General features: G+C 41.5%; 1 protein-coding gene across 4 annotated transcripts in view; it reads left to right on the forward strand.

The window, feature by feature from the left end:
• The first annotated feature begins 207 nt into the window (after positions 1–207).
• Positions 208–9556, forward strand: part of LOC107554220 (ankyrin repeat and SAM domain-containing protein 1A) — a 126480-nt gene continuing 117131 nt past the window's right edge. For 2 of the 4 annotated variants that reach the window (XM_016236664.1, XM_016236666.1), the window contains exon 1: positions 208–766. In XM_016236664.1, the coding sequence (XP_016092150.1) occupies positions 588–766 (179 nt within the window). In that variant the 5' untranslated portion in view covers positions 208–587. The remainder of the gene's footprint in view (positions 767–9556) is intronic. The other 2 variants (XM_016236667.1, XM_016236665.1) reach the window with 1 other exon arrangement.

Raw genomic sequence — 9556 nt, forward strand, 5'->3', positions numbered from 1 at the left:
ATATATATAAACCACATAAAAAAAAGGAATAAATTGTATGTACAGGTGTGGTGTGGATGGAATAGGAATAGAATAAAATAAAATAAGTTTAGGGTGATACATAATTATAAGGTTATTGCACATACTGTACTTTAATTGCACAATGGGAGAACATTAACTGTTTACTGTGTAAAAGAAACTGTTCTTTTGCCTGGACTTAATTGTGGAATTGCAAAGAAATAAGTCTGTGCTGCCACTGTTCACGATGCTTCACTTGATGAGAGACTCTTTCCCCTGCAGCTGGTTTGGTGATCAGACGAGGGCTGCGCCATCGATTTCAGTCCCCTAAATGCATCAGTGTAATCAAACCATGAGCATAATTCACCGAGGAGCACACCCGAGGAGGAGGAAGTGACGCGCCGAGCCGTGCCAGAGGAAGCTCGCGCGGCGCAGCGAGAGAAAGCTCCCCGGAGCGACTGCGCTTGGAGCGGGACGAACCCTGACACAGCCGCCGCTGGTGCGCCGGGAAGAGAGCGCGTCGCGCGGCGTCGGAGAGGCGTGCAGTGGGTCGGTGTGGCCGTGTCTCCGCTCCTCCTGCTCGCGGTGAGATGGGGAAGGAGCAGGAGCTGCTGGAGGCGGCGCGCACCGGGCATCTGGCCGCCGTTGAGAAGCTGTTGTCCGCGAAGAGACAGTCGTCCGGCTCGGCCGCTGCGGGTGGTTCCGGGTCCTCCGGGAATGTCGGGAGCGGCGGGCACAGCTCTTCCCACCCGCTCTCCAGTCTGCTCAGGTAGGAGAAAGCCACGGAGCAGAGGCTTCTTTATCTGTAGGGGAGACCGGGGCTAGTTGTCACACTGTTTACTCCATTGATATATGTCTCGAGTCACTTTCTGCGTTCACACGAACACTGAAGTCTGCACACAAAACATGAACATTTTACAGGAGGAAAGATCACTGAAGGCTGTGTAGCACTGTGTTGTCTATAGCGGGGCATGTTGTCACACTCTGTATGGGGTAAGTTGTCAACAGGCGGCTGTTTATCGACAGCTAATTTGAGAACAATAGCTGTACTGAAATGTAATCTGCTGTCCCAAGTAAAAAAACTAAAAAAAAGCCATGTTTTACAGTATATGCATTTACATTTAAAACATGTGACAACTTGCCCCAGCCTGATAAAGTGTTTCACATTTCAGTTAAAATCTGTTCTTCTGGATGCATGTCAGAGTGGGTTTATTGTGCTTGATTGTTACCCATCAGGCTTTTATTTATTTATTTTTAAATGTGATATTTGACATTTTTAGTTTGGATGACCTTTTTAAGTTAGACCAATTTGCACAATTGAACTTTTGACTCTGAACCTTATGGTTATTAAGGTAAAGCCCGATTTCTTGGTTACGATTGAATTACTAAGTTTTAAATTCATTAACTTCTGTTGTCTTACAAAAAAACAAACAAAAAGTAAGCTCAAGGAATCATTCCTTTTCAAAACAACCAATCTGTCAGTTCTTTCGCAATATAAACATCACGTTCCTCTTTAAGTCATGAAAGCATGAGTAGCATGCAACATCAGCCCTGCTATTACAAGCGAAACCTAGTAGGCTGCTCATACAGCAGCAGTACTGAGATGCAGGACATTCCTGCTGCATGTCATCTACACATAGATGTGTTGGTGTGTGATGCAAATGCAAATGATTCTCAATGCAGTGTGAACCCAGAGCACTTGAGAGCTGTCAGAATGGCTCTTATTTTGTTTTGCGTATCAAAGAATAACGTTTAGGCACAATTTCTCAGTGGATGTTGATAAGATGAACGTGGTTTCCGTTTATAGATGTATAGAGACACTGATTTGTTTGTGTTGAGTGTCTTGTATTGTGTGGCGGTCTATCTTATTATATAGATTTCTTTTTTTTTTCTTTTTTTTCTATTCAGACCCTTGATTTTGCTGTTAGTCAAAGGTTTTGTCTTCCAGTATTTAGATGGCTCATACACCTTACCTCTTCTTCTGGCATTACACAAGCCATTTTTGACCCACATGTACAGAATCAATCCTACACTCTTAAAAATAAAGGTGCTTCAAAAGGTTCTTCAAGCGATGCCATCGAAGAACCATTTTTGGTTCCACAAAGAACCATTCAGTCAAAGGTTCTTTAAAGAACCATCTCTTTCTTACCTTTTTGTAATCTGAAGAACCTTCTTTCGCCACAAAGAACCTTTTGGGAAACAGAAAGGTTCTTCAGATGTTAAAGGTTCTTTATGGAACCATTTAGACAAAAAGGTTCTTCTATGGCATCGTGAAGCACCTTTATTTTTAAGAGTGTATTCCCTGTGCAAATGTATCATTTAGAGGCCAGAAATTATGCCATCCGTCCTGCCCACCCCTTCTCTCCGTCAGAAGTCTTTGTGTCCACTGGCATCTGTGTGTCGCGCCTGGCTCAGTGGATCAATGTCTGCTCTATGGTGAGAAAGACCGGCTCAGCATGTGTCGGAGGTAAATAAACGGATGATCGGCTGGAACCGGTGCCAACAGGAGAAGAATAAAAGAGTGCTCTCTGTCTGTCCTCCCTCTGCTCACAGGCTCCAGAGATCTTTAAGAGCATCAGCCTGTATTTACTAACCAGAGACTGAATTATTGGCGGGTGTTAAAGGGAGTGCTGTGTTTGCGTGCAGCCTGTCATTTGGCATGTGTGTAATGTAGATGTCACTAGTCTTTTGTGGTGTGAGTGTGTCTTCTGCTTGTTTACAGTGGCATTCCTTGTCATCAGATTTAACTAGCTTACATAGAGAGCAATACGATTTAATCCTTCACAAATTTGCACTTATTAACCTATTAAAGGTGGGGTAAGTGATTTCTGGTAGCCAATGTTGATATTTGAAATCACCAAAACAAACACGCCCCTACCCCAAAAGGGTCTTGCCCCTATTTTGATAGCTCCGCCCCACACACACGTACACAACCCAGGCAACGATTAGTTCTGTGAAACAAAGCAAAACCAATGTTACACCGTGTCTACGGACGTGAGCGGCGCGGCGCAACAAATCCCCGACAGAAAACTGCTGCCGGGTTCTATTTATGACGTGCTGACACACATTTCAAATGGTTTTCAACGGTCGTTTGGTCGCGTCCAGTGTAGGCAGACTTTAGCTGTTGTAGACACGGTGTTACTCATCCTATTGAGAAGAAACAAAGCAACCTCGGCGTCCGATCGCAGGCCTCCGCTCCTTGAGTTCTCTCCAGCGCTGGAAAGCTGATCCGATATTTACACGGGTCCTACTTCTCGCCTTATCGTTCCACAGACGTTTTCCTCTTTTGTTTTTTATCCACCATCTCTATCTTTCTGTCGCTCGGCTCGGCTAATGTCCGTCCCGTGCACTGAACGCTCTCTCCTCCACATCACGAGTAGACACGCCCCTTATTGCTGATTGGCTACAAGTTTGTTTTGCGATTCGGCCCGAATCAGTTTTCTAAAGTGTTTTTGAAAAATCACTTACTCTGCCTTTAATAAGGCCACTTATAATGATTTTAATGCGCACCTACCTACATTTGTGCAAAACTCCAAAAAACTACCTCCACATGCAATTAAATTTCCACATGAAATGAACATTAGTGGAAACCACCAACAACTTTGATTCTGTTTCACAGAAGATACGATTACAGGTGCAAATTATTGATTAATAAAGGTTTATTTTTACCATAGTGTATGATTTGTAGACTAATACATTTTGATGTTGGAATCACATAAGCAGCTCCATATGTATGGCTTTTCTGACATGGTAAACTTGCTTGGTAGCTCACCTGGTACAGCATTGCGCTTGCTTTGTGGAGCCTTCACGTACGAGTCCCGTTAAAAACAAGTCACGATAAAACGGATCAAAGACTTTTAGAAGCATGCTAAAAGGGTTGCTTTAGCAAATGCGTTTTAATCGCAAGTTAATGTTTTCGGATAGGTTTACAGTAGTTGATCCATTATTTTCAAACGTGATAGAGCATTAACCTTTGCGCATCTTGCTGGACATTTCATTTCTGAACTTTCATGGAATGTACAGCAACCAATAGAATAAAATGTTACCAGATTCATAGGGGTGCACGTAAGTGATGCGCAGATGCACATGCGCAACCAAAATAAAAAATGTGCTGTGTAAATAAGTTCAAGCCGCTCATTTGCGCACCGACATGGTTGAGCGCACAATCACTGGTTTAGATCGACTAACTGTTATACTATATAAGATTTCCATTCAAACTGAAAGCATAAATCTTGGATACGTGCTGCCGGTTTCAGAGCAAAAAGCAGAAGTGGCATTTCATTTAGCCTCAGACGTCACGGACAGTTGGCTAAACGTCAGATGCATACGGCACACAAAAGTGGAAACACTTCAGGAGTTTCGAAGTCGTCATCGGATTGGTTGAATTATACAGGATTTCCGGGAGACGTGTGTGTCGCGTTCTGTAACGTTCCGCCTGGAAACAAAGATGCCGTGACGCCAAACCCCCTCACGAAAGAAGAAAGCCGTCGTGTTTACAACTCGCTTGACGAGCGCTTATCAGGATCAACTAAACGCTGGATTCTCAAAAGTATGTGAAAAATGTAAAGTTCGCGGCATAGAATCTTTAAAATACGTCAGAGTTTTACTGTTATTGTGGCGACATTTCCACGCCCCGAAAACGTGACGATGAACGAAACAAACTGTGATTGGTTGTTTGACATGTCGGTGTCAAACCATGCCAATGAAAGCTGCCATGGATTCCAGACCTTCAGCCGTCAGTCTGAAGGTCTGGCTACGCGAGACTACATGGATTTCCGGGAGACGTGTGTGTCGCGTTCTGTAACGTTCCGCCTGGAAACAAAGATGCCGTGACGCCAAACCCCCTCACGAAAGAAGAAAGCCGTCGTGTTTACAACTCGCTTGACGAGCGCTTATCAGGATCAACTAAACGCTGGATTCTCAAAAGTATGTGAAAAATGTAAAGTTCGCGGCATAGAATCTTTAAAATACGTCAGAGTTTTACTGTTATTGTGGCGACATTTCCACGCCCCGAAAACGTGACGATGAACGAAACAAACTGTGATTGGTTGTTTGACATGTCGGTGTCAAACCATGCCAATGAAAGCTGCCATGGATTCCAGACCTTCAGCCGTCAGTCTGAAGGTCTGGCTACGCGAGACTACATTTCATTCACTGACGCAATACAACTGCACTACCGTTATTATTATTAATAGTTACAATTTCAAAGATTACGTTAGTAGAACTTTACACTTTTTTTTTTTTATTTAGTTTGAAACTAAATTATTGAATAAACTACCTCGCATCATATTAATACCAACCTTTATGGTTAAGTGTTAGTTAACATCAGTACAAGCTAACATGTGCTAATGTAACGAAAGAGACTATCACTATACACATGCATGTATAATTGAACATTGCAGTTAATATAGCCTTGAATGTTTGCAGCCCATCTTCGACCTAACAACAGGCTATACTCTTAACCTTTCAAAACCCCAGCACACCAGAAACCTCTGTAAATCCCAACATAACACAATCTTAAACCTTAACACATCTCTCTCTATATAAATCTTGTGCAAAAACACACAAAATAGCACTTCATTTCAACATTTATTCTCCTCCTACAGTCTAACGCAATGAAAGGTTTGTGAACTACGTGAGAGGGGAAGGTTTTCAATTTCAAGTGTATTGTAGTTTTAACTAGTGCTCAACTGATAAGGGTTTTCAATAACTGATACAGATGCCAGTAACTAAACCCACAAATGGCAACTACCAAATCTGTGATCGGCCAGCCAGTGTTGGTGGCTGATAATCTCCAAATGACAGAATATCATCTGATATATCAGTCTGTTACTAATGCTGTCTTGATGTGTTATAGAGGAAGCACTAGATCTCATTCTTCTCTGTATGGTAGCTGTAAATCGGCTGCTTGCGAGCAGTGTTTTTGGATAGATCTCCTGAAATGCTCTGATACAGCTGGTTCTGTATTTGCAGTGGCTGTCAGAGGGCTTTCCTCTCTTCAGTAGTGGCACATCTGTACTCATTTAAGTGGCTTTGGCTTCATTGACCGCTGACAGTTTGGGCCTCTGTGGACACTATCCAGCACTCGTCAGGGCCCTGCCACCCGAATATTCCCAAATTCACTCGCACTAGAGACTTCCTTTCACTCTCTTCACTCTTGAAGAGAGAGTTCATGTTATCTTCTGTGGAACACCAGAGGAGATGTTTTGGAGAATGTACACTCTACAATCAAGGTGAATGTGAAGCAAGGACAGCCAAGCTCCAAAAAGGACAAAAAAGCTTTGTGTGCGGAACAGTATGAAATTAATTTATAAATGACTGAAAATTTATAAATCAAAATTTTGATTGACAGCTGTGGTTACCTTTCTCATTCGTTGTATTGAAAAGAGCAGCTTCTTCTAATATCTCCTAAATATCTCCTTTTATGTTCCATGACATCAGAGTGAGTAAATGATGGAAGCATTTTTTTGGATGAACTATCCCTTACGGCCATTAACGTATTGTGACGGAAGGGCTTGTCTCTGTGTATTAGAGGTTTCCTCATGCTTAGAAACTAAAGGGAAGCACTTGCACTGTGTTTTTTCTGTGTATGGTATGGAACGGCTTCATCATGTTGAGACTTGCCATTTTGTTTTGAAAGAGTTTGAGAGTTCTCGGTCTCCTCCTTGGAATGTCGTTTCAACATGGCGGCATCTGCAGATTTGGACATGCTGCCTTATCTGTGTTTATAAGTGCGCTCGTCTGCTTATACACAATGTGTCCACGTGTGGATTTAACCTCCATTATCAATGCCAAAGATATCAAAGAAATCCTGTCTGTCTGGCTGTTTATCTATCTGCCCGTTTATCTGTCTATCTATTAGGGGTGTAACGGTTCAAGTTACTCACGGTTCGGTTTGTATCATGGTTTCAGAGTCACAGTTTTGGTACGGTTCGGTATGTTTATACCGGTGGAGATCGGTACAGTTCGATTATTTTTTAATTAATTTTTTTTACTTAGAACGTTACACCCCTACTATCTATCCTTCTGCTTCTCTGTTTGTCCATCTTTTCTTAATTTTCCTGTCTGTCTATCCATCTGTTTGTCAATCTTCTGCCTGCCTGTCTGTCTATCTGCCTATCCATTTTCCCATCAGTTTGTCCATTGCCTGTCTGTCTGTCCTCCTGTTTTTTTTATCGCCCGTCTGTCTTATTAGCTTTTGTATTTTTATTTGTCTGTCTGTTGCTTGTCTGTCCTTGTGGCTATTAATATGTCTGTCTGTCTGTTCTCTGTTTGTCTGCCTGTATATCTGCCCAATTGTTTATCTGTCCTGTCTATCCATCGTCTATCAATTTGTATGCCTGCCTGTCTATCCATCTGTCTGTTTGTGCATCGTCTGTCTGTCTGTTTGCATTTATAACTGCCTTTCTGTCTATCCTTCTGTCTTTTTGTCCATCACCTGTCTAACTGTTTGTCCATCTCCTCGTTGTCTGTCTAGTGGCATTGTATATCTTTCTGGCTATCTATATGCCTGTCCCATACATGTGTCTATTTACGATCTGTCTGCCTATCTGCCTATATATGTGTCTATCTGTCAGTCTGTTATACATTGATCCCTATCCAAAACCTGGCTATTTGTCTGTTTGTCTATCTATTCATCTGCTTCTTATCTATTAAAAGAGACTTTCACTACTTTGTAAATCAACAGAATATATTGTTATCTGTAGGACTGATCTGATGATTGGTAGATATTGATATATCATCAGTAACTCATAGAGTGTGTGAAGGACCAGGCAATCAAACACTGACTGCTTTCAGTACTTCAGATCATGCGCTAAGTGCCTTTTAGGCTATAGATGACTTGTTCCTCCATTATTATATCACCAAATAATGAAAAAATGTATTGAGTGAAGAGCCATCTGGCTCAAGTTTTTTAACAGTGTTATGAGAGTAGGCTTGTATGAGTGGACTGTTCTCAGGGGTTTTATAGATGCATTGTGACTAAAGGACTGATCATAGGCACAGATATAGAATTGCATGCTGGGAAGACTCTTAAACCTCATCTGTTGTATATTTCTGTGTGCTACATCAATTCCGACTGCAAACTTCTCTAAAAGTGCTGAGTAATATCTAGAGATTGCGTTAGACTCTTTACAGAGACTGCCACTTTTGATTCCCACAAAACCTGGCGAAGGGAAGTTTCTCTGAAGAGCGGCCAGTGTAGTGGTGGATTCCTGTGGGGGAGATGAAAGGGCAGGTGCTTCCTGAAGAACTGCAGTGTCTGGGAACCAAACGGGACTGTGGTTGTGGTGTTAACATGCATGACAGAACTGTCAAAATGGAGAGCAAGAGTCAGAAACTAACCATGCTGAACCTGCTCAGCGATGTGGTTTATCTCAGTAAGCAGACATATGTCACCAAGACGTCCATGAGGAAGTCATTGCATTGAATTTTTCAACGAAATTACACAATCAGTGGGTGATTATGCTTTGAATATTTCATGCTAAATCATAGTCTGAGATTACTGTCATACAGATTAAATTACCTTCAATCATTGTAACATTCATCTGGAAACATTTAGCCACAAAGGGCTAAAATTCAGCAGTAACACTTTATTTTAAGGACCAATTCAAAAATGTTTATTATTACTTATAAAGCACGTATTAATTCCTTATTCTGCATGACCATATTTTAGATCCCTTAATCTGACCCCATACCGAAATTTAACAACTACGTTACTAACTATTAATAAGCAGCAAATTAAGAGTTTATTTAGGGAAAACTCTTAATTAATAGTTAGTTAATAGTAAGAACTGGTCCACAAACTAAAGTGTGACCAGTTCATCTTAAAATGTGAGCTGTAACAGTTAAATGGCTTAAAATGCAAAAAAAAACCCCACTTATGTACCCTGTATGCATTTGGTGTTGGCCTATAGGATAATTGACGCTTTGAGGTTAGGTTATGTTTTCCGCTTTCGTGTTGTGTTGTGTGAATAACACACAAGGCTCTGTTTGATGTGGCTGCTTCACAGCTGAGTTTTCAATTGTGTTACTGAAGAAATTGAGGTGGTTATTACAGCAAGCATCTCTGGAAACTCCATTTAGAGTTCAGCAGTGGTTTTCACAACTAATGGGCTACGAGGAATCTGACACCATCAGAGTGGCATTCCAGGAACTCAACTGGACGAGAAGATCCTCTTTTCTTTCTAGGAGTGCAAAAACTGAATGGCCATTTCTCATAAAACAAGAACGTTTGCTAACACACAAAAACTTTGACTTTTATGTTCTGGCAGAAAACAAATGTGAAGACTAATCTTGTTTAAAGTGCACTAGTGACGCACTAGTTAATAAGAAGTCTAAGGCAATACACAATTTGCGTTCTATTTATTGCGTTCAGTATTAACTCAAATTGGGTCACTTGAACTGAGGGAAGAACATTGCCTTCCAGTGTTGTTCATCTGACCCTCCCTAATTCACCTCTCACTAAAGAATGTCCTCTGAAAGATGTGACAACATGCATGCTGCTGCTTTAACCTTTTTTATCTTTAAAAGGCATTGTGTGCATTCTTATTTTTATTAG

Source organism: Sinocyclocheilus grahami, unplaced genomic scaffold (genome assembly GCF_001515645.1).
Source record: "Sinocyclocheilus grahami isolate Dianchi unplaced genomic scaffold, SAMN03320097.WGS_v1.1 scaffold494.1, whole genome shotgun sequence".
NCBI classification, from domain to species: Eukaryota; Metazoa; Chordata; class Actinopteri; order Cypriniformes; family Cyprinidae; genus Sinocyclocheilus; species Sinocyclocheilus grahami.